Below are 25,053 nucleotides of genomic sequence, written 5' to 3' on the forward strand. Positions count from 1 at the left end.
TATCTAGAAGTACCACATGACATGTCTTGTATCGTTATCCTCAGGCTCAACTTAAGATTCCAAATACATCACCTCTTATATAAGAAAAACAAGAAAAGAAATATATCTCTATAGGTATGAACTTTTGATTTAAAAAATATAACTAAATCAAGATTTAGTCACTTGGTTACTCTAATTTTTGCTGAGATCAATGGTGGTGAAACCTTCTTCAGCAGAGAAGCGTGGCTGTATTCGTGTATCTCCAACCTTTTGATGCTCGACAGGCAATTTATAACTATCGTCAATGGCCAGATCAGCATCTCCTTGCTGCTGATGAACAACGAGTACCGAGAAATGAAAATCCGGCGACGTCAACATATCTCCAATCACACCTAGCTCAGGACACTCGCTCCAGTCAGTAAGTCCGTACAAGACCGAAGACTCTAGGTCATGGTCTCGACCCACTAACACCATGTCATAAGCCTCTCCAAGTGAGCTAATCACTTGCGTTGTCTCCACGCCATCTTTCACTATCTCCTCTACGTAGTGGACTTTCCCTTTGTTCGCTGCATGGCTCTTGAAATCCTTTATTAGATTGTACTCGTCCATAGCGCTGTAGTCCTCGTCCTGAAGGGAGCTCTTGTGACGGAAATGTATCATCGTCACGTTAAGCTCCGGTTTTTCAGCCATTCTCATACATAACGCGAGCGCCTCCGCGTCGTCCCGGCCTCCGATGAAGAGCACCGCCACGTTCTGCCACGTATTGCTCATCAAGACGGAGCGACGTCCCTCGCATTCCCCTCTGTCGATGAATAACGCGACGGAACAAGGTGCTGCTTCAAGCACGTTGAGGTTTATGTTCCTGATGGGCCCGTGGACGCGTCCGACCGTCCCGTCAATCGCGTACTGCTTGTGGAACGGAAGTACGATTAACGTCGCCTTCTTGTCGAGTCCCAATGTACATACGTCGTTGTTTATACTCGAGAAAGGCGCGGCTGCTGTGAAATGTTGGGCCATGAGAGTACTCTGATGCATCATAGATTTAAGTTAAATAAATGTGTTATTTCTAATTCATATTCTATCTATTAAGACCATTTAGATTATGTGGTTTTTTTATTTACCTTTACCTTTATATTAACTATGCATATTTTCTAAAACCAAAAAGGTTTAAATATTTTTGTTTGTTAGTTGTAATTGTAAACACCAAACGCAGATGTACCATCTCGTTTACTTTTGGTGTTTATATTTGCACATTCAATTGTTTGTTTGTGTATACTCTTTTAATATATTCCAAATTAACTTTTAAGTATTTAACGCAATTTTTTTGGTAAGTTGTAATTAAACGTAAACATTTGATGTAAAACGAACACAATGTTTACTTGACTTTTCCGTTTACACTTTCAGTTGTTTATTTGTGTGTGTATTTGCATTAAGGTCTATGTTTAGTATGTATATTTTTCAAGTAGAACAAAGTTTTTAATTTGTTTTTCTTTAGTTGCATAAAAATGCATGTGTGTATAGTTTACCTGATACTTTTGCTCAAAACGTTGGAATGCATTGACAATGTGTGTGGATTGAGCCGTGTTGGGATCAAGTTTGTTCATCTGGTGGTGCGGCGTGAGGACAGCATGAGCTCGGCCTTTAAGCTCGACAAGGTGCAACGTGAAGAATGATATTGGGTTAAACCTTGTCGGGTAAGTAGCTTCTAAAAGATTCACCATGGAAGGAACATTTTCAACATTGTAGATGCAAAGAAGAAGACGGAGCTGAAGATTGCGTTCTCTCGTATTGATGATCGTTCGTTTGCTTTTGCTTTTGTAGCGTTTAGATGGATCGTAGAGGTACACCACGAGAAACCGCGAGATCCCGGTTACGATCAAAATCGTGATAATCATCAGATTAAAGCATTGTGTGTCAACAACCTGTAAACAAATATATTCTTACATTAACATTAAAGAAATTTTAATTAGAGCATGAAACACTAATCAATGACTAATACACTTTCATGACAGTAAACATCCTATCAATTACCAAAATAGCCAACATCTGTGTTATTTCCGCCACTTTTATTGGAAGACGTTTTAAGATGCATCTATATTAAAAAATATTTATTTTTTACATTTTCTAAACAAAACGTCATTAATTATCCATTTAAACCACAATCTAATCAATAATAAAAGAAACGGTATAATATACATGGTCACATATGTAATAAAATTTCGATTAAAAATTGAATGTCATGTTAGTGGAACAAAATAAATTATCTAAAACGTCAATTATTAAAAATGGAGGGAGTAATTTATTTGGTACCTGAGCGTCTTTCCACACAAGAGTAGTGTAGACTTCGATGATACCTTGGCAACACATCAAGAAACCCAAACAAAGCGCGTCTCCAATCGGCGTTTTGCAATAAGCAGACGCAGCTGCTGTTCCAAGGAACTTGCAGCCATAGGTGACCAAGAGAATGACTTCAATCATTAACACATGGTTCTCATGGCTCTCTGTGATCTCAAAGAAGTTAGTATTTAACCCACTAATGGCGATGAAACACGGGAGTAGCATACTCGAGGCGATCATATCGAGTTTCGTAGCAAGTTCTGTGCCCAAAGGCGGACCGTCAGGGAGCGAAACGCCTAGCCAAAACGCTCCAAACGCAGCGTGGACGCCAAAGACCTCTGAGGCAATGCTAACTATAGACAAAATCAAGAGTATTGGATAAAACGGGACAACGTCTTTGTTATCCATAGATTTGCTTTTCCTCTGGGTGAGCCATATGATCGAAGGTCTAAAGATGCCAGCAATCGACCCAAGAAGACATGAGATCATGACAATCCCCCAAACGCCATTCATAGTTCGCTCTCGCGTGTAGAGATTAAACGCTAGAGCCACCAAGCAGCCACAAGCTTCGCAGACTATTGAGCAGTTGGTGGCTAACCGTCCTAGCTCTGAGTTGAGAATGTTAAGCTCCTCTAAGACCGTGGTTGTAACCGGGAATGATGTCATGGAGCTCAAGGAGATTACAGTGGCTGCGCAGTGAACCACCTGTTTGGGAAGTCCTATAGTACTGTTAATGAAGAAAACCGTGAGGCTTCCGAGGGAGAAAGGGAAGGCGTAAGAGGCAGCACCGATTAATATCGCTTTGGAACCGGCTTTTTTGATAATAGTCCAATCGATTTTGAGTCCAAGAATGAAGAGATGGATGATGAAACCAACGTTTGAAATTGTTTGTATTATGACCTTGCCTCCAGGAGGAAGGAACGTATCCAAGTAAGCAATGTTACGTCCTAAGAAAGACGGTCCAAGAACAACACCAGCCTATCCATACACAATAACGTTTTAATTAATAGAAAGAAAAAAACAAATCAATTAAAGACATTTAAAAATGTAATAATATAAGAAATGGTATTATACCAAGACTTGAGCAGAGATCATTCCTTGTTTTAAAGGTTTAAGGACACCGAAGATAATCCTAGAGGTGATAATGATGACTGACATTTGAATCATGAGAAGAGGCACTGCGTATTGGAGAGGGTCACTGTTCATGAAAAGTCCCTTTGAGGTCAACATTTTTTCCCTCTGGCATACAAGCTGCTCCATCATGAATGGACCGTGCACTGGCCCAAATTGCGATGAGTTGATCTCTGCATAACCTAACCTCGACAAATCCATGGTCTTTTCTAATCTGTACAAAAAGAATGCAAGAAGAGAGAAAGAGAGATAGAGAGTAGGCTTGGGGTTAGACTATGAAGGTTATGTTTTCATTTTTTTGAGGAGAAAATGTAATGGAAAATGCTTTAAGAATGAGAGTGGAATATGGATGTAAGGAGATGGAGAAGAAAACAGAGGACTCTGTTTTTTACTTGACTTTGTGAGGTCAAAGAAAGAAGATACAGAGAAAGGTATCTGAGAGAAGAGAAGATGGACCTGTCTTTGTAGTTTCTATTTATTGTTTCTTCCTATTTTTTGTTTGGTTAAAGTTCTTTGCGCATAATCTCCACCGTTCTAAATTTGTGGTCATGGTTTCACTTTTAAATTCCAGTAATATTTTATGGATTTAGAATTTAATTTTAAAAAGAAAAAAAAATTGGGGTGGAAACAATACACAATCTGAAAATAACATGCACAATGGATTACATACCATTATTATTGCTTTTGAATCTTGAATGTGAAATGTACTCAAACACAAGATATTAAAATGGACTCTAAAGTATTGTCACACACATGAATATTGAGGTTCTCTATGCCCAAGAAGATATTAAAAAAAAAAACTACTAATCACCACTCTGTACAGCACAAAGTACTGACTGTGTTACAAACAAATAAACAAACAGTAGTGAGCACAAAAGACAAGTAGACAACCATAGTAAGAGTTCTTTTTTTTCAAATCCTAAAATGATATAAAACTAGTGACTAAGTCCCCAAGAATGTTTTTTTTTCATGAGCGGCGTAGCGCGGTTGGGATATCGTGATTGTGTCTTCCTTCATAGGTAGTGAGAACCGCCCTCTCATCTTCTGCAGATCTTTCTATTTGCTTCCTCACTCCACAACCTTGGAATGTGCACTTGTAGTAGCTCCTATTATAACAAAGAGTATCAGAAACATGAAAACACCTAAGGAAAATTGATGAAATTTAGTTAAAGATTTGTAAAAACCTTGGATTAGTATTCCCCTTGACAACTTTTTGACCATACTTCCTCCATCTAAAGCCATCTACAAGAACATCAATGTCACTTATTGTTTGGACAACAACTTTTGGTTCTTTCACTCCTCTGCTTACTTCTATAGACATTCCTTCATCTTCACCTTCTCTTTTTCTGTTCCACAAAAACTCAAAAATGTCATTTTTCCATCTTAAAAACATTTTGCTTCCACTATTAAAAATAATACTTACAGTCTCTTCATCTCAGGTTGTTCCTCCTCTTCATCTATCTCACCATATTCCGATTTAAAGCTTTTCTGCTCCAGATCACTGTAGTCAAATGAGATGGACGAGTTCTCTGACTGATCATGTGTGTCACTAACAACAGAAGAAGGATTAAACATTCTTCTCGCATTAGCCGATGCTGATCCTGATGGTCTCTTGGTGAACTCAGGCTTGGGATGGTTATGACCTCCTTTGTAGATGATCTCAGTGATCTGTCCATCAGAAGCTGTCTCAACGATCTTCTTGGAAACACAATTGGGATACGTGCACTTGAAGTAACTCCTAGGGTTTTTGCTCTTCTTCACTTGTTTCTGTCCGTATTTTCTCCAACCATAACCATCATTAGAGTTCTTACTCACCATGTACGATGGTACCTTAACCTGGCGATCTGATCCCAAACTGTGTGCTGCAAACTCACGAGGAACCGGATCCTTCTTCTTGGGGAGATCTTGAACAGCATATGTTTCTTGCAAAGCCTGTGTAAAAAAAGGAAACAAGTTTGATTCAGTAACAAGGAAGTGTAGATGTATAAGAAACGCTTAGGGGAAACACATACAGAAGAAGCGTTTGACGGTTGCGTTTGCGGTTGTAGCTGCCAGGGAATATCTGAGTGATTGTTTGTTCCATTGAAGCCTTGAAATGGAAACGCTCCTGTCGTTGGAGATATTAAACTCTGTAAGCAAACAAAAAGCCAGAGAAAAAATTAGATTACTTAATTTGAAGACATAAGTAACAGGTTAAGCAAAAAAAAAAAGCAAAAAAAAAAAGACAGAAGTAACAAGACAGAACATAACTAAGACGTCTAAGACCAAAGAGTTCGTGTTTATTTTTTCAGTTTTGTAATAAATAGCTGAAATGGTTAATAAAAATGAAAGCTTTACATGAGAGGAGCTGAGAAGAAGAGGAGAGTCAAGTAAATCGGAGAAGGCGAAAGATTGAGAAATGGGAAGAGGAGGAGGCTGAGCCGTCTTGAACTTGGGTAAACCCGACCCGGTTCTCTCCGGGGAAAACCCACAAAGAAAGTCTTCGTCTTCTTCGTAAAAGTCAACGCCGGAAGAAGCAAGGAGATCGGTGAACGAAGTAGACGACATGGTACTAATAAAAGGAGACAAGTTTCAAGCTCTGAAGAACAAAAGGGTTTGCTAAAGAAAAAAAGAAAGGAAAAGACAAAGCAAAATCTTTTTTTTTTCAGAGAGATGATCTAAGAGAAGAGGATGAAGACGACGACGATGGCGTATAGAGCAAGGATATTCTATCTTTCATATTTTGTCTTTTTCAGCTTGGCCTAAAATATCATTTTTATTTAATATTTATATAAATAGTTGACCAATGCAAATGAGATATTCTTGTTTGGTTGGGTCGTCTCGGATCATCAAGTGTGAAACCGCGTGTTAAGGTGTCTTTCAATGATTAAGACCAGTAAACTTAATCAAACCGGAGTCCATTGAACCAAATCATTAAACCGTCGGTAATAACCATCAAGTCTGAAAGTCTTCGTCCTCTTCACTTCTTTTTTATTTTTCTAAACGTGAGAAAAAAACGAAAAATCGTAAATGAATTTTCAAATTTATTAATTTTATAAAATTTCTTTACATATTCTTTAATGAATATGTTTTTGGTAGGTTAATATCAAAAATATGATTAGATTGAAAATGTATCACAAATTAAAAAATCATTTATAGACAAGTTTAATATATTTGATTATTCAAATAATTGAAAATGTGAATTTTTAAAATATTATGACATTATATTGATTTATAATTTCTTATATATTATTTATTTTAGATGGAGTGGAATTCCACCTCATCCTTACTACCACAAAACGTAATTATCATTTTTTATCATGAATTAAATAATTCTATAATTTCTTCTAAATTAACTATAATAACGTTAAAAATAATTATTTGGAGTGGGATTCCAGTTTGTAGTTGGTTTCGCTTCTGATATTTTTGTTGGTTTTTGGATTTATATATGGAAAGTAAAACCAAAGAAATCATTTGTAATTTTATTTAGTTTGATGCAGTCTTCTTAAATTTATGTTTATTTGGTCCAGTTACATTGAAATTGGTTTCATATTGGATTTCTATAAGAACAACAATACTCATCTTAATCTATTAAAACTGAAATATAAATTAGAATTAACCCTAATTTCTCCTTAATATTTACCAAATTGTACCACTCAACTTAACTATAAAAAGTTTCTGCAAAGCCCATTAAACAATATGATGATAAAAATTGTTTTGTTGATTTTTATAAATATTATTACAAATATTAACCACTAAACACTTCGATTAAATTAAACATCCGCAGGGGCGTACGTTCTGGTTAATGATTTATAAACAGATATTCTTGTTTCGGTCTCGATTTGAACAGTTTCGTTTGGTTCAATTACATCTTTTTTCTAGTTCCTTGCTAAACTTCTTGTTAGCCAGAAAATGAAAATACTAACCAGAAACTTTTAATAATTAAACCAGTTTAATCAGAAGCTGTTACAGTCTCGCTTCTTAGCCACCTCTCTTGTTGCTCAAAAAAAAAAAAAAGCCACCTCTCTTAATCCAATTCCACATACGTATAGCATTCATATTGTGAGGGCGTAACCTCATTCCAGGGTAAACGGAACCAGAATCTCATTAACTCTAGCCGTGGTCTGGAACGGCGGGCTGTAACCGGCGACCAAATACTCCGGAGACTTTCCTTTGCTCTGCTCAATGTGGAATTTCCATTTAGTGTTCTTGAGGCTATCCATATCAGGGTTGCAGCTTCTTTATTGGCTTTAGCATCTGTCACATACGTACCCACTGAACTGCCTCAGTGCTACGTACGTAGGTTGGTTTCCATGGCTGCACATGGAGGTCATCAGCCAAAGGTGGGTTTTGTTGATTCTTCTTTGGTAGGTAGAAAGAGACAGTGTAGACTGATTTGCCGGGTGTTGTTTGTGTGATGATCGGAGCTGTCACCTGTCATGTTCATCTTTGTCTTGCTCTTGTTAGCTCCTTGTATATAACTAAATAAACCCCAAAATTAAATCAGTTTCAATTCAAGATAATAAATTGGATACTAAAATTATCTCCAACCTAACTCCCTATTAACTCCAAAATAGAGTGGTCAAAGGAGTAATGAACAAAAAAAATAAAAACATTAATCTATAAATTAAATAATATTTTTATTTTTTATTCATTACTCAATTTTCCATTTCATTTTGAAAAAATATATGAAATGATGTTGGAGATGCTCTGACATCGCAAACATTTAATGAAATGTAAGAAAATTTTGTTTTTTTAGTTTTGTTATTGTTTTCATATACACACAAAACGTGCGATTTGTTAAATGGAGTCGGATAAATGGCAAGATAACTTTCGTAGACGGTTCTTAGCTTTTCTTAGTTTAACTAAGAAAAGCTAAGAACCGTCTTTTAAATAAGAGATATAAGAGCCGTTTCTTAGCCAAAAAGTGTAAATAAAAAATAAAAAAAATAAAAAAAATAAAAAAATGTCAAATCATGAATTAAGAAAACCGGTCTTTTAATGATGCCCTTTACTAAAAGGGTACAGTCCATTTCTTTGACAAGATAACTTTCGTACAAGTTTGATAGATGGAGTCGGATAAATGACAAGAAAATGAAAAGTTTTTACGGAATTAAAATGTGCGATTTGTTGCCAAGTTTTAAAAGATTTGCCTAAATTAAACAGATTCGTTCATTGAGTATGGATATTATTTAGGAGAAATTGCATGGGTATATACATCAAACACATTGTAATTTACTAACTAACCAAAAAATTATATTCCACCATTTCTACAATATATATCTTTCCTAATTATTTCTTTATTTCTTTATTTTTATTTTTGTTTATTTTTGAAAGTTTAGATACACATGTGGGGATGGAAGCACCTTAGCCTACTTACTGGTTAAGGTTTAAAGGCTTCTACACCCAAGTCTGAGGTTTGAATCTCAGACTATGCAATTTATTGCAGATTACAGGGGATCCATGTTTCAAGTCCCGGAGAGAGCGATTTATTAAACAATTATGCAGACTACGAAAGAAAGATTTAACAAGGGATCTTCAACATGGTGTAAGTAAATCTAGTCAGACGTAGATCTTCATAGGAGGCTCAAGTGATGCAGTTAGGCGTAGGTTTTTATAAGACAATTAGTATTGTCGATTGTCGAATCGTCTATGTAAGATTATAATAAATCAGCGCTAAAAAAAAAAAAATAGACATATGGTGCAATTTGAAGGTTTTGTCAAAGCTTGGAATCGTATGGGTAATTGAAGAAGTCTTTCTATGATTGAAACAGACTCCTCCTATGCAGTGGTACAAATGTTTTGACTCATATATGTTGAAGATCGGTTATCAAAAATTCAAAAGTGTATTCGTGTTTATGTTAAGTTCCTTGACGACCATTATTTTATATTTTTAGTTTTATTATATGTTAATGATATTCTTATTACTGCAAATGATATTAAAGATATCAGAAAGGGTTATTTAAGATAAAATTTAAGATGAAGAATTTTGGTGCTGCCAAAACAAAATTTGGAATGAAAATTTGTTTAGATAAAATTCTAAGACATTATACCTTTCTCAAAAAGGTTACCCAAATATATAATCTTAAAAATGAAAAGTAAATAGTTAGTAAAATTTATTATAAAAAGTAAAAAGAAGGTTATTATTTTAGAGTTGAAAGTAAACTAAACAATTTGTAAATGTATTTATATAATTCATTTTGTTCATCCGCCAGTAGGACGGGTGTAAACCTACGAAAATATTCTTAGATAAATCAAATCTCGTAAATATTTACCCAGGATTAAAAGTTTTCTTAGATCTACCCCTGTTACCAAAATTTGTACTCATGTATGTTCGAAAGGGAAGAGAAAAAAACAAAGAGACTACAATGTTAAGGCAGATAATAGAAATGAGAACATGTAAAGCTCATCGTATTTACATTTTCACTTCAGAGCCAATTGAATTAAAAGGCATTCAGAATGCAATGTACTAAAAGGCATTTTCTCCTTTACAATGAGAAACCAAGTTTGAGGATTTACTATTTGTCAATTTCTGCCTTGAAGAAACACGGCAACCATGGCGACTACTAGAGAATGATCAATAGATCCGGGAAATATAGTTAGCCGGAACTTGCTCCTCCCTACGTAAATCTGCCTCAGCTTGTACATCAAACTCGTCTGCCACCAAAAAAAAAAAAAAAAAGGAACATTGATCAGAACTGTGGAAGATCTACTACACACATACCAAATGGTGCTGACTTCAAATGAACCTAACAAATGTTGAATGTGTTTCTATACAAATCGTTAGGCTCAATGCTTTGCCATAAACTACATCTCACATGATCCAAACAGTATAACATGTTCTTGTCTTAGCTAAAACTATTCAAGTTCTTGTTTTTACCTGTGCAACAATGGAGTCTTGACTGTAAATGGTACACGATTTCTGAAAGGGGCAACCTTTGATGACGAGATGCTGCTGCGACGAAGATTCTCCCGCAAAAGAGACATCTAACTCTGTCTTGCTGAATCTGTTGGAAGTCCGCTTCACCGTCAGGACCAACTCCTTACGCTTCCCGACATCTCCTTTGTGTAGTTCCCACATTCCATTCTACATTCCAAAACACACAGAGATAAGTTGAGACTCAATGTTTTTAAGAGCTAAACAAGTAAGGATAAGATCGGAGAGTGCTTACGTGGAGGCGGGAGATGGAGAGAAGGGGAACCCCGGAGGGATCAAGGAGGAATCTGAGGGAGGAAGAAGATTTGCGGAGGACGAAGCGGAGATGATCGGAGGAATCGGCGAAGCCTAGATCTCCGGGAGAGAGGCCGGGGAGCTTTTTGGAGGCGAAGAGATCGACTGGGATTCGACGGAGGTCCTCGGGGTCGGGGTGGTAGGGAGTTTCTGGATCCGCCATTCACACATAGTCTGAGGGATTCTAGCAGTTGGAAGATGAAGGTCTTTACAAGACCAAGTAATAAGGCTGCTTATGTTCAACGCTAAATTGTTGTTTGGTCAACACGACAAATTGTCGTTGAAAAGCATCGACCAAAGTTCTGCTGGTTGCTTAATTTTATTTAACTAATAACAGCCTCGCTCGTTTATCCCAGCCCGTTTCGGCCTAAGTTCACGAGAAATTTTAATTTTGAAAATGGGTTGGCCCAGATTTTTTTTTATTGGACAATTATATACTTATTATTAGAGAGAGAATTAATTGGTGACATTTTTGGTCTTTTGACCCGTTAACTTTGAACATTTGACCCATCAATAAATATGTATATGTTTTTTTTTTTTGCATTTAAAATGAGTATCAACCTCGTGGAATTCATAAAATTATAATTTTCGTCAAAACTCTAAAATTGCATTTTTCGTCTAAATCATATATTTTACTAAAAACTACAAATTTACTCGTTGATTTAAGTTTTTCTCTTTTTCATCGACTCTCGATCCTTGCGCATAGGTCGTTACATCTTCAAGCTATTTTTAATCTATAAAGATGATTGCTCGTTTTAGCAGGAAGATCAGAGTTCATTTGGATCGATTTAAAACAATGGTGTATCCGTTATGAAGCGCGAAGTACTCATTTGAAAATGTTCTTACTTCATTAATTAAACTCCCTATTTTTTTGCTTATTTTTTTCAGTTGCATTTATGAAATATCCTAAAACGAATAAAACTGCCTAATTTATTACTTATATTTTCAGTTAAATTAATGAAATATGCTTAAATGAATTTAAACTTCTTATTTTATTGTTTTTCTTTTTCAGTTACCTTAATGAAATATCCTTAAATAAATTTGGACATAATGTCATTTAATCAATCAAGAAAACTCATGAGTTATCCTTACGTGCATAATTTTAATAATAGAGATTTTTAAAAACGTGCATCATTAAAATGTTACCTAAATCATGCAGCACTAATATATAACATGCATCAATAAAAGTAGAATTTGACTCATACAATTGTACGAATATTATTTTTAGTTGATTAAATTTAAAAATAATTATTTATTCAAAAAATATTTAAGAATGACTATGTTTTGAAAAATTATATGGTATTATTTACTCATAACTCTTTTGTCATTTGATAAATTGTTAGAAAGAAAATTTTAGCATAATATAACTCAGTTGTCATTTACTAAATTTATGGTTTTTATTTATATTTTTTATTATTTAATTATAATATTTTCATTTTATATTTGAAAGATAAATAAATTTTCTTTCAAACAATATTTTTGTAAATGTATTTTTTAAAAAATAATCAATTAAAATTGTTATTATCATTGAATATCATTATTTTTGACATAATTTGAGTTTTCGTTACATCAAAACTTATCATATTTTAGGATAATTTTAATTTAAAATGTAATTTTCATATTTTTAAAACAAATTCTAAAAATGTTTTTAAATATTTTTTTATAATTGTTAAAAAAATATTGAGTTGCATTTCAAATAAAAAAATAAAGATATTAAAAATATTCTAATTAAAATATGTAAACTTTAATATAGTTTTAAGGAAATGGTCAAAATATAAAAAATTACACATAAAATAATCATTATTTTTGTTAACTGGGCGGATCATTATTTATATGATATCGCACACGAAAGAAAAATTTCTGTTTTTAAAATTATCTAATTAATTCTATACTCATTTTTTATATGATATCACACATTCGTAAAAAAATAGATAGTTTAAGATGCAAAAAAAAAAATATTTACTTAATGAATATAATATAAAAGAATATTACAAATACATCATTTAATAAAATAAATAATTAAAAACTGAAAATTCATACCAGCGCGCTGTTGGTGACATTTTTGGTCTTTTGACCCATTAACTTTGAACATTTGACCCATCAATAAATATGTATATGTTTGTTTTTTTTTTTGCATTTAAAATGAGTATCAACCTCGTGGAATTCATAAAATTATAATTTTCATCAAAACTCTAAAATTGCATTTTTCGCCTAAATCATATATTTTACTAAAAACTACAAATTTACTCGTTGATTTAAGTTTTTCTCGTTTTCATCGACTCTCGATCCTTGCGCATAGGTCGTTACATCTTCAAGCTAATTTTAATTTATAAAGATGATTGCTCGTTTTAGCAGGAAGATCATAGTTCATTTGGATCGATTTAAAACAATGGTTTATCCGTTATGAAGCGACGATCTGGTTGCTTTATGCCTTCAGTGAAGATTACTTTATTTGGATGGTTTTTCACCGATCTGTCTTTGTTGATGGCGGAGCTCCGACGTGACCTTTTCCAAAGGAAGCGGTGGTTTCTGGCTTGATGTGTGCCTTCGAATCGTTTGTCGATCAGACACAAGGTGATAAGTTATGATTACTTCCATTACAGTTTTATCTCTTTTGGATTGATGGTCCATAGTTGTTTTCTTTGTTTATGATTTTGTTTACTTTCTTGTTGGACTTTGTCTCTTTTGGGCTTTGACACATTAAATAATATCCCGTTGACAAAAACAATGTCAAAATCATAAAATAGTACTCTTTACAACAATTGCAAAGCTACCTACCAAACCGCAAATAGCATCCCTTGGACTGGCAGTACCAGCTACTGAGAAGGTCTTAGTCTAGTGGTTAGGAGAGTGCCTTAAGCACCTTGGCATCAGCGGTTCAACTTCTCCATGCCTCCTAAGTGAGGCTTTTCCCTAGGGGTTTAAAGGGCTATTAGACGGGCCTGTGGCCTGTGTCGACAAAACAAAAAAAGCTGGCAACACCAGCTTAATATTCGGACTTTTGAACTTTATATTCACGTTGCTTTTGGACAACGGACATTGCCGCCACTAAACTAAAAAGAAATATACTGGGCTGAATGGGCCGATAATTTATTAGCGTCAAATATTTGAGAAACATCGCTACCTTTACCTATTTTGTTATGGATTATGTAACTTTTGTGTAGTCAATGTTTGTCCTTGATTACTGATGGTAATGTAAACGGAATAAGCTATCGTGGATTTTACTGTTTTCAGCAAAAATATTAATTTTTTAGAAATTAGTGGAGTTGTGCTCCCATCTTTTACTTATTCAGAGAGTTTGTAGGGTCATAAATTCATAACTACAGTTTCAAAATTTTAAAAATCAAAACATAAACGCGGACAACTTGGAATTATCAGTTCGCCCTAGCTTCATCTTCTCTCCCATGCACGAAGAGCGAGACAGCCGCATCTCCAGAATGAGCTTTCCCTCCGGTGCTTTCCCCGGTGACAGCTCCACTCTCTGATGTCATAGTCTCCTCCTCTTCAGTGCCGCCGTGTTTCCCTTCACCGGCGAAAAACCTTTTCTGACCAGTTTGAGCCTGCTACATTTGTTGTTATTGCGCCTCCTTTCCCAACGCTGACGACGCAACCCTTGCAGCTCAAACTCACTGTCTACCCTCCTCGGCGAGCCCCCTCGCTCATGGATCTGAACTCTCGACCTCCGTTGGAGCCTCCGGATCCTCCGGATCGAGCCACCTCTTCACAATCCAAAACCTTCACTGTCATCGTGCCGTTCTTTCCACTTGAGCTCGTTTTGGTAGATTCGAAGAACCTTCTGGTTCTCTCGGTCTCTCACTCCTTGTTGGCTTATGCGTGTCATTTCGTCAACCTCCTCGTTTCAACTATACTCAAGCCAAGGACTCTTGAAGTTTTTGTTGTCTTGTTGGATGGTTTGAATTTTTCACCAGAGTCGGGTCTAGAGTCACTTCACCTGTTCCACTCTCAACAGTTTATGTCAATCCGGCGACCGAAGGTGGGACTCCACTCCAACGACCAGATCTGTTCTTTAAAAGGTCGAGAAGACAATCATCCTCCAGCGACATCTCTTTTCCCCGCTCCATCCTTTCCATCCCCCATGTCTGGCCTCCGCCTGAAGATCCATGCCATCAACCACCGCAAACATACCTTATCTCACAACTATTTTTAAATCTGGCGTCCGATGTAGGTGGGAATCCACTCCGGCGTCCAGCTTTGAGCCATCTATTTGTAAATCTGGCGTCCGATGTAGGTGGGAATCCACTCTGGCGTCAAGCTCTGAGCCATCAAAAGCTAGTAAGGTCATGTTGTCGACTCACAACTCTCACTTCCTCCTCTGTCATGGAGAGTAATTTATTACCATGTCTCCTTTCTATGAATGGAGAAAATTTCTCGGATTATTTTCCGAGCTTTAGTTTCAGTTTACTCACCGGTTTGTTACCTTGTGGAGCGGTCTGTACGGAGCCTGAAGGTGCAATCGAGACTACTTCGGTTTTACTCGTTGGTGAGGACTGTCTCTCAACGTCACTTGTGACTATTTCTCAGCTGTCCGACTTTGTCGTGGAAGCTTTATCAATGCATTCAAGCTTAGTATTGAATTCGTTGTCAACTTTGTCACACCCATATCTCGCTTAACCGAGACGGCATGAATTCACATTGCCTTCACCAATAAAAATACTTAAATAGGCCAATGCAAATCTCATTCCCAAGGATCGAATTCAAATGTTTTACAAAAACGTACTAAAACGAATAGGAAACGCTTAAAACCAAATCACTAAGTCTTAAAATAAAATAACTTAAAGAAAATCAAACACCCGAAAACCAGCACCACACCGAGACGATCACTCCTGCACTTCCTCGAACTCACCTGAAAAAGAAAGGAGGGCTGAGTATTTCGACAAATACTCAGTGAGGGAAGCTCCAGGAGCCCTGAAATCAATCACCAACAATCATCACACAACATAGCATAAGCATCTAACTTTAACATTTAGTAAATCGAAAGCAATCAACAAGAAACGAGGATAAACCCCGGCGGTGCCAACAATGAGACCACGCCACCTAAATCGGTACCCGCGTTCCTCATGTTGTCGCGCGAGAACTTTCATTTTGCGTTGTCTCCACGACATCACGCTGTCTCACGCCTTCACGCAATCAAGTTACCGACATTGGTTCTCGCTTGATCCGCCACCATGTTCATACTTTCCACGTTGTCTCCACGACATCACGCTTCTACGTTACTTCATTTACAGGCACGCCGCATGCCCGCTTCGGCGATGAATCATGCCAACTCAAATGATTGCCACATAACCCAACAAGAAACGATGTAACGCCCGAGACATACATGTATGTCATTCCACCACGTTACACCGGCACACATAGGCCTTAAAGCCTTTCTCTTACTCATTTACATCTCCCAATTATAAAGATATCATCCTCTTATAGTAATAACCCCAATCAATACAATCATCACATTCAATCCTCAAACATCATTCAACCATATTTTAACAACCTTAGCAATAGATCTATGTTTTTCACACATCAAGCATCAAGATATTTATATATATCATATGTATAGTTATTTATATTAGTAGATCTATAGAAAGTAACAAATAAGGATGAATGATCAACCTAGACACTTCTACCATGATGAGATAATATTAGAAGGAGATAGAGATTACAACAAGCCCTCACCTTAGCCTAGATCTGCGAGATGAGATGAGAGTTGATGTAGATCTGAGTTCTATGGATCCTTACTAACCAGATCTACAAGAAAAAGAGTTGGTTTCCACCCAAACCCTAGATCAGAGATCAAGAAGAAGAAAGAGATATGAGAGATCTAAAGGGAGTGATTAGGGTTTCCTTACCCTCACCAGTTGCTGGATCTAGAAGAAAAATAGTAGAAGACTCAAGAAAACGACGAGAGGGATCGAAACACGGCGAGATCTCCTCTCCGGTGAGATTACACGGTCGCCGGCGGTGCTCCGGTGACTCGCGGTGGCTCCGGTGGTGGTTTGGTGGCCGGCGGCTGCTCTCTCTCCAACTGGGCAGGGCTTCGCTAGGTTTTGAGTCTCTGGAGAAAACCTAAGGGGCTGCCTCCTTTTTATAGAAGAGGAAGGGGAAAACCTTAGGGTTTTCTCTACATGGACCAAATCATCACGGACCTTGTCACTAAAAATTGGGCTCGGGCCCGGGATGTGACAAACTTCATATGAAGATTTATTATGCTTGGTTCTATTTGCTATTGTAGTTTATGACTTTTTTTCAAGAGGATGTTTAATTCTCTCTTAGATTTATAGTCGTTGAATTTGAAGTTAATGAAAGTTTGTGTTTCAAAAAAAAAAAAAGTTTCAAACTTTTAGTTTAACGATATTAAAATGTGTAAATTGTCTCCAAGGGGCTGAACTTGAAGATAAGCCGAACTGGCAACTGGAGTTGTTGTCGATCTGAAATTTTTGGAATTTATCTGATGAAGAACGAACAGTTGGATCGATCAACCAACGAGGAACAACTTCTTGCTGTCTTTTAACATTCTTTCTCGTACTTCCTTCATACTTTATTCGTTTACTTTCTTGCAATGAGAGTTTCATTATCTTAATATTACATAGATTCCACGTAGAAATCATAGGACAAAGTGACAACAGGCAAGACAGTAGGTCAATGACGGGCGAGTCGGTTTTGATCCTAAACCTTTGCAATGGTGGGCGTTTCCGAGAAACAAGGGCATTATTTATTAGTTAGCATTTCTTCTTTTTATCATAAAACGTGAATGAGAATGAAAGTAGGCAAGATAGTATAGGCCAATCACGATTTTAATAGTTGTGGACATTATATAGTTCTAATGTATATTTATATGCTAATTGTAAATTAGTGAATTTTATTATATACTAAGAAATTGAATAATTGTGCGGCAATACTAATTAATGGCTTAGACTTTCATAAAATAGTAGTTGAATATAACCTACCATTGTGTAAAGTACAGATAAATGATGAAACTTAGGCGTTGAATTATAGAGTCATATTTATTCCCTACAAATATATTCACAATACGTGTTTTGTTGTAAGTGTTTCCAATAATGTTGAATTTAGAAAGCATTTTTGGTATTATTTTATTATAATATATATTTTGTATAGTTGGAGTTTTTAATTATATATGAAAATGAAAAATAAACCAGAAGGAGTTCATTAGTTTGCATAGTCTCATCGTTGCATTATCTGTATTTAAATTCGATAGTATGCATGAATCATATATGAAAAAAATACTGACAGTATATCTGTCAAAAGTTAAAACATAAATGAAAGATATACTACACATATTTTAAATTTTCCGCACATATTAAAAAAACACATTAAAACTTGATTGTAAATGCATTGTTTTTTGTGCATAACAATGTTCCATAACTTTTAGCCAATAGAAATCCAATAAACACCATTAAATTTTTTTAAACTTACAGTTTTTCATTAAATAATACATTGAAAAAATAAAAAATGTATTTTTTTAAAACATTTTTTTTTACGGAAGAAGTATAATATTTGATATTTCACAATTTTAGAAATCTATCAGGTGTAGGAACTTCTTGAGTACCTCAAAATGGAAGATATATATACTAGTAGTGTTTTAGACATGTTAAATATTTCTGAGATAAGAAAGTGATACCTGGTTTGGAGATTGTTTACTGTCCTCAAGATTGTTTATTGTATTTGATGAAACAAGTTTACTTGGTTGTACACACGCGGATTATGAGTCTATTGTTTAGATACTAGAAGTTTTATGCATGTCTACTAAATGTATCTCGGATATTCATTGAATTCTTAGAAATTACTAAAGTTTCATACTGTATCAATATCTTCTGTAAGAGTTGAATACTGCATTTTGTAATGGATGTTTGCGTGATTGTTTGGTCGCGAAGCTCACTGATGTTTATGTTATCTTGAACATAAGCAGTTCCAGCTATACTAACAAATAATAACATAAATATACAAAAAAAAATTAAAACCTAATGAGATTGGTTTATGATGTCACGCAGAAGTTTAACTTTTCTTCATGATTTTTTTTTTTTTCTTAAAACCAACATTTCTTCATGTTCGGAACAGAGTTACAGTTGTTGACGTGCAATATAGAGTTTGAATATTTATTTCCATCTTGAGGGGAAATGTAAATTACGTAATGAGGTTTATGTAATTTCAACCATCTTTCTGGAATCCATTTTCCATCCTTTTAACTATGTTATCAAACTGTGGTATTGATCGAAGTCTCACACAAAGGTAAATTTCTCTCTTAATGACATGAATTGTTAGATGCCGGCTTGATAGAAGCGTTCTATTTAAACATGTAGTTTAGTGAAAAAAATCAGATTCGTATCTAATTATATATTTCCTCTAGTAACACTCACGCCTAATGTTTTGCCTAGATAGGCTTTCTATCTAATTAGTAATCTCTCTAAGTCTCCTATTTTCTGATCCTTTCATTTATTCATGACCAAGGGGGATGTATTCAACTGAGAGTTTCAGCTGATTTGTATTAAAATGACAAATCCACTGTTATTGAAACATGAATTTTAAAAACTCATTTAAAATCCACTGTTATTAAATTTGACATTTCTTATAGTACTCTGAAATCCACTGTTATTGAAAATATTTTAAGTTGTGGAGTTTTAAAGTTTTCAGGTGATTTTAGGGTGTTTGGATAGGATTTCTTAGTTAAAAAAATTAAAACCCAAATCTCATAGTTTTAGGTGGTATTCTAGAGTAGTTTAACAAAAATCAATTAAATCTCTACAATTTATTGAAATCATCTAAAACCCCATTAAAAATCAAATCACATCAAATGTTAAATTGAATACATCCCCCTAAGTTTGTTTTTGCTGTTTGTAATGTAGTGAGAGACTAATTGGCTATTTTTTTTTTTCAAAAGATGGCTGAAAATGAACGTGGATAATACCTAGCATGTAGATACAATACATAGACACAATTCAAACAATGAGGAATTCTCATATACACAATACAAACAATGAGGAATCTCACAGAATTCTCACCTTATTCTGAGAATCTAAGAAACAATGAGGAATCTCATATACACAATACAAACAATGAGGAATCTCACAGAATTCTCACCTTATTCTGAGAATCTAAGAAAAAAATTCACTATAAACAAAACAAAAGACATAATCGGAGCAAAGAGGAACAAAGTGAAGTTTAGCTGCTAAATGAATGACATGGACACACCCACACGCGCACACCATACGTCAATCCCGACTGAACTAATAACTTGTTCGTAAGGACAATAGTGTGCTCCAAACCCGTAAAAGTATGCCAATAAATGCCAAATCAAGCGGAATAAGAGGAAACATGAAACGTGATTTTGATTTATAAAAACAAGATGAAAGATAGAAAACGAGGACATAATATTTCAATGCATACACTCAACATCATTTTCACTAGATATTTCTTTTACCTATATTTTGATTCTTGTAAAAGTTGTTTACTCCTACTTTTATTTCAAGATCTTGATTATTTTCTCAAAAGACTATTCATTTTTCCTTATATACGGAGACGATTCTGATTACTCTCATGGTTATTTTATTTTTATTTTCGTTGTGTAGCAAAACTATTAAGCCATAGATGATTGTTAGACTGAAAGAAACTGCAAATAAAATTGAAGTCTAAAGTGATTGTTTGGTTATATTCAAATCTTAGAATTTCTTATTGAGATTAAAAATCTAAAGTGATTCACAAAAATTTGCCTTCCATAAATTTTCAAGTTCCATATAAGTACTTATATTCATTCATTTTTAACTATAAATAATCACTCAGAGTATTTTAAATTATTTTTTATTTTTTTAAAAAGAAATCTTTATCTTCTAATAAACGGAGATTTTAAAATGATTTGAATAGTTTTTGCAAATGTTGAATACATCAGTACATGACTTTAAAGCATTTTTACAAGGGAAGATTTGGTAAGAAACCAAAACTCCTACCATATCATTGAACCAATATACCTTAGCTCATTATAAATAGAAAATGTACATAAACGCTAGTAGATACTGAAACAGAGCGTTAAAAGGCAACATCAGCATTAGTTAAGCTAGCTCCAATTTCCTCTCTTCTTTATTTTTCTTGATTACAAAACTAACCACACCTTCCTTCTCATTATTACAACACTAAATCCCCATTAAAAATACAAAATTCCTGATTCCCCCCATCAATTATAAATAGAAATCCCCTCAACGAGCTTAGTGATCTTCTAACCATACACCATCTCTATTTTTCCAGCCGCCTTTAAGCACTCTCTCAAGGAACATGTCTCCGAACGTTCTCCGGTGGTTTAGCCTCGTCGCTCTTCTCTGGCTTCAATCTATCAACGGCACCAACTTGAGCTTCCCTGCTTACTCTTCACAGCTCAAAGAGTTTCTCTCAATCTCTCAGTTTAAACTCAACTACCTCTCTTTTGCCTCCGACGCCGGAAAAGTCCTGGGATTCATCTCCGGTATCGCCGCCGTTCACCTTCCTCTCCCTCTGGTCCTTCTCGCCGGAGGCTCTTTAGGGTTCGCCGGCTACGGTCTTCAGTACCTCTCCATCGTCAAAAAAATGTTCACGTTATCGTTTTATCAGATATGGGGGCTGAGTTTCTTGGCCGGAAACAGTATCTGCTGGATCAACACGGCGTGCTACATCGTCGCGATAAAAAGCTTTCCGGTGAACCGTCAAGTCGCCGTGGGGATCACGGCAAGTTATCAAGGTTTGAGCGGGAAAATATACACCGACATAGTCCACGCGTTCTTCTACTCGTCTCAACGTGAAGCCGCTTCAGGTTATCTTTTGCTCAACTCTCTAGTTCCTTTGGTCGGTTGTGTCGTGACGGCTCCTATGCTGATGAGAGAAGCCAAAGCAACGTCGTATTCGTCTCGGGACGTTAAAATGGGTTTTATCTTTCTGTTCGCTGTGACTATAGCCACGGGGATTTACGCGGTGGCTACGAGTCTTCTCCCGGCTCCCGCGGTTTTAGTACTCGTAGGCATAGTTTTGTTTCTCCTTGCTCCTCTCGCTATTCCTTTTGGAGTTAGGCTCGAAGAGGTTATGACTTGTAGGAGAAGTCAACAAAAGGTGTACGACTTTGAAGCTCCTTTTGAAGAAGATGAAAAGGAGGAGGAAGAGGAGTTTGATGATGAGAAGGCGATAATTGGGGTTAAAGAAGAGGTCGAGTGGACAAAACTATGGAAGAAACTCGATTTTTGGACATATTTTGGACTTTATTTGTTTGGTCCAACGGTCGGGCTAGTGTTTATGAACAATCTTGGTCAGATCGCCGAGTCTCGTGGCTGTGCCGCGACCAGTTCCTTGGTCGCTCTCTCGTCATCGTTCGGGTTTTTCGGCCGCTTGCTTCCTTCGTTACTCGACTACTTCCTCTCTAGGTCAATATCTACTTACTTTTTTACCTTTTACCCTTGGGAATTACTAATTTCAAACATAATCAATTATTCCATAATAATACAACTACGTTGACCTAGCACGTATAATTATCACAGACGTTGCATTCCTTGCATCTACGTGTTTGGTCTAATTCATCGAACAACATTCGACAAATCGACCAGAATTTTATAATCATTTTCCCTAATTTTCGGAATTTATTCTAATTTTATTCTTTTATTTATTACAGGAACAAATACATGCCATCATGCCCGGTTTCTATGGCGGTCTCACTGGTAGCGATGGTTGCTTCGTTTTTACTTCTCCTCATTGACTCGGACGTCGTTCTCTATATCAGCACGGCGATGATCGGTGTTTTCTCTGGAGCATTGACTTCTCTCTCCGTCACAATGACTGCAGAGCTTTTTGGGACAAAACACTTTGGAGTTAACCACAACATTGTTGTCGGAAGCATTCCTATTGGTTCTTTCGCTTTTGGTTTATTTGCCGCTAAAGGTTACCGCGATGGAGCTGCCTTCGACGGACGTTTTGACGGAAAGTGTTACGGGATGTACTGCTTTCAAACCACTTTGATCTTTTGGGCAATGCTCAGTTCTGTGGCCGCCGTTCTTGCTGCCGTTTTATATCTACGGAATCGCAAGTTCTACTCGCAGAAGCCGTGAAGAAGAAACACAACAAATGCACGCAAGCTTTCACTTCATCAGACGAATCAATTTTTTTGGTTCCAAAACGAAATTTTTGTGTGTACAGTTATGCGTTTTGTGTTACACCAACGGTGGGAAAGTAAATTTTTTGTATAGTAACGTGCAGTAAGAAATAGATAGAGATAGAGATATTACACAATGATGTAACGATCGAAGTTTTTATTAAGATCCACTTTTTTATAAGGTGTATGATAGTAAACTCAATGTTTTGCTAGATTAGTGTAAGATCATTTATTAACGCAGAAGAATTTAAAACGACTTTGCTTGAATATAAGTGGTAAATATGACATTAGCAATTTTCGGGTGAGTCCAATTAATATATCCCAACATAATATTCTGTTGGTGCGTAGTTGATGTTCTCTGGTTCGAACGTGGGTCCAAGAATCTTGATCATGCGGCTGTTATTCAAGTCATTTTAATTCTGATGTGAAATTTTTTTGTATGGGACCCCAACACTAATCAATTACTCTCACCTAAATCAGATTATTTGGATTACTCTATGTCCATATATTTTTATTCGTATGTGATTACTAGACGTTATTTAAAACATTTTGTGAGAGAGAGACGACGGGAACGTATTCAACCACGAGAAGGCCACCTAAACTAATATATGGTCGAGATGAAGACATGCATGATTTACGGCTATGCAGAATTTAAGATTTGAACTTCATACCTATATTTATTGTATGCATTAAAGCATTTTATTCACTATTACTGAAATGTATGACAATTTTTACGTGGAAATAATTTATTTTTAATGTGTTATTACGATACTCGTTTTGCAGCATTTAGGTTGGTGATTTGTACTACTATTACCTTTTTTTTTGTTAAAGTATACTACTGTTACCATGCTATAACCCTAATTCGAATTCGGAAATATATATGCGAATTATTCTAACTTATTTGCTGAAGTCATATATAATTTTTTAATAGCAAAATATCTGATATGTTTTTACTTCTATATTTTGGTAGAAATGGTACCATATTTTACATTTATTTAAAACCCCGATGAATGAATTATTGTACGACTAAACTTACTTTCAAAATCGATTACTACGCAAATAAACCCTTTCTAGTAATAGTTTATTTTTTTTACAAATTACAACAAAATAATGGTTCAGTTTGATAACAACTTATCTAGCTATCTAGTATCTATCAACTCATCTCGAGTGAACGTGTTAAAATCTCAAATCTGTAAAATCATAACTTAAAATATATGAACACGAACCAATCAATTCTCTACTAAATAAGTTTTGAAATACCATGAATTTTTTACTATAGTTTATAGAAATCATATATTTTGGTTTTATCTTTAACATAAATTAGAAATTAATTAATCAAAACAGTTGTTCTAATATAATCCTCTCCTAGTTTTTTTTTTTTGATAACATCCTCTCCTAGTTAAACTGGACCAACTGGGCGAGGGCGAACCACATTTTATTTTAAAATAAACTATATCTCGAACCGCGCAACCGCGCGGATTTTTGTTTTCATTTATTTTTATATAAACATTTTGTTTTCAATTCTAAATTGGTATATATTATAATATATATGTGTGTATCAATTTTTAAAACATAATAAGTTTACGGATATTTTTCATTGAATATTTTGTTTCAAACTTTCACAGGTATTTGTATCTTCTTCTATATATATTTTTTCGGATTATTATTTCGTTATTACAATCGTAACTATATATATAAAGATTAGTAAAATATTGTTTATTGTCATATTCAAAAATATTGCAACATTTCACAAATTTAGTAAGTTTTTAAAAAATTAAATTTTTCGCTTCATAGATTTATATTATCGAGTAAATAATTAAACATTTAGTTTTTGTTTAATTTTTAAAATAAAAAATATAGTTTAAAATTTGTTTTCATTGGTGTAAAGTAGTAAAGATTAATCATTGTTAGGTAATATGATTTTTGTTATTTAAAAAAAAATCTTTATAACTTTAAAAGTTAACATCGACAAATATTTAAATATTTAATATATGCAGGTACAATATTACAACACTAAATTACATCTATTTAATTTATACTATCTATAAATCCAATGGATCATATATTGTTTAAATCCAATTATTGATAGCCCACTAAAAATTTCTGATAGGTCCAAAATTTAAATGATAAGATTAGAGATTAAATGTAACATGATTTTTTATGAATAGGTCCATTGGGTCCATTTTAAAAAAAATCACACATAAATCAAGGTTGTGACTTCTGTTTTAATATATAAGACTAGATCTCGATCCGCGCAACCGCACGGATT

General features: G+C 35.1%; 4 protein-coding genes across 4 annotated transcripts; 1 reads left to right on the forward strand and 3 right to left on the reverse strand.

The window, feature by feature from the left end:
• On the reverse strand, positions 1-3,918 carry LOC106387882 (cation/H(+) symporter 13-like). Its single transcript, XM_013827817.3, has 4 exons — positions 3,391-3,918; positions 2,290-3,294; positions 1,506-1,901; positions 1-1,005 (listed from the first exon to the last, which is right to left on the reverse strand). The coding sequence occupies exons 1-4, from the start codon at positions 3,646-3,648 to the stop codon at positions 172-174; spliced, it is 2,493 nt and encodes an 830-aa protein (XP_013683271.1). The 5' UTR covers positions 3,649-3,918; the 3' UTR covers positions 1-171.
• A 232-nt stretch (positions 3,919-4,150) lies between these two features.
• Positions 4,151-6,210, reverse strand: LOC106387881 (probable WRKY transcription factor 25). The gene is made up of 5 exons (XM_013827816.3): positions 5,785-6,210; positions 5,460-5,576; positions 4,871-5,379; positions 4,632-4,793; positions 4,151-4,553 (listed from the first exon to the last, which is right to left on the reverse strand). Exons 1-5 carry the CDS (start codon positions 5,992-5,994, stop codon positions 4,415-4,417), a joined length of 1,137 nt encoding a protein of 378 aa, XP_013683270.1. The 5' UTR covers positions 5,995-6,210; the 3' UTR covers positions 4,151-4,414.
• Positions 6,211-9,757: 3,547 nt separating this feature from the next.
• Positions 9,758-10,954, reverse strand: LOC106387880 (protein LURP-one-related 7). The gene is made up of 3 exons (XM_013827815.3): positions 10,599-10,954; positions 10,307-10,513; positions 9,758-10,083 (listed from the first exon to the last, which is right to left on the reverse strand). Exons 1-3 carry the CDS (start codon positions 10,818-10,820, stop codon positions 9,952-9,954), a joined length of 561 nt encoding a protein of 186 aa, XP_013683269.1. The 5' UTR covers positions 10,821-10,954; the 3' UTR covers positions 9,758-9,951.
• Positions 10,955-19,159: 8,205 nt separating this feature from the next.
• LOC106385402 (protein NUCLEAR FUSION DEFECTIVE 4-like) lies at positions 19,160-24,003 on the forward strand. The gene is made up of 2 exons (XM_013825324.3): positions 19,160-22,062; positions 22,308-24,003. The coding sequence occupies exons 1-2, from the start codon at positions 20,951-20,953 to the stop codon at positions 22,738-22,740; spliced, it is 1,545 nt and encodes a 514-aa protein (XP_013680778.1). The 5' UTR covers positions 19,160-20,950; the 3' UTR covers positions 22,741-24,003.
• The last annotated feature ends 1,050 nt before the right edge of the window (positions 24,004-25,053 follow it).

Source organism: Brassica napus, chromosome C3 (genome assembly GCF_020379485.1).
Source record: "Brassica napus cultivar Da-Ae chromosome C3, Da-Ae, whole genome shotgun sequence".
Lineage (NCBI taxonomy): Eukaryota > Viridiplantae > Streptophyta > Magnoliopsida > Brassicales > Brassicaceae > Brassica > Brassica napus.

Excerpts from the sequence above, each read along its gene's own strand:
- LOC106385402 (XM_013825324.3), top strand. The coding sequence starts at position 20,951 with ATGTCTCCGAACGTTCTCCGGTGGTTTAGCCTCGTCGCTCTTCTCTGG. Across the intron at positions 22,063-22,307 it reads CTCGACTACTTCCTCTCTAG|GAACAAATACATGCCATCAT; the intron begins GTCAATATCTAC and ends TATTTATTACAG.
- LOC106387880 (XM_013827815.3), bottom strand. The coding sequence starts at position 10,820 with ATGGCGGATCCAGAAACTCCCTACCACCCCGACCCCGAGGACCTCCGT. Across the intron at positions 10,514-10,598 it reads TCTCCATCTCCCGCCTCCAC|AATGGAATGTGGGAACTACA; the intron begins GTAAGCACTCTC and ends TTTGGAATGTAG. Across the intron at positions 10,084-10,306 it reads AAGACTCCATTGTTGCACAG|ACGAGTTTGATGTACAAGCT; the intron begins GTAAAAACAAGA and ends TTTTGGTGGCAG.
- LOC106387881 (XM_013827816.3), bottom strand. The coding sequence starts at position 5,994 with ATGTCGTCTACTTCGTTCACCGATCTCCTTGCTTCTTCCGGCGTTGAC. Across the intron at positions 4,794-4,870 it reads CAACCTGAGATGAAGAGACT|AAAAAGAGAAGGTGAAGATG; the intron begins GTAAGTATTATT and ends TTTGTGGAACAG. Across the intron at positions 4,554-4,631 it reads AAGGGGAATACTAATCCAAG|GAGCTACTACAAGTGCACAT; the intron begins GTTTTTACAAAT and ends TTGTTATAATAG.
- LOC106387882 (XM_013827817.3), bottom strand. The coding sequence starts at position 3,648 with ATGGATTTGTCGAGGTTAGGTTATGCAGAGATCAACTCATCGCAATTT. Across the intron at positions 3,295-3,390 it reads TGATCTCTGCTCAAGTCTTG|GCTGGTGTTGTTCTTGGACC; the intron begins GTATAATACCAT and ends GTGTATGGATAG. Across the intron at positions 1,902-2,289 it reads TTGTGTGGAAAGACGCTCAG|GTTGTTGACACACAATGCTT; the intron begins GTACCAAATAAA and ends ATTTGTTTACAG.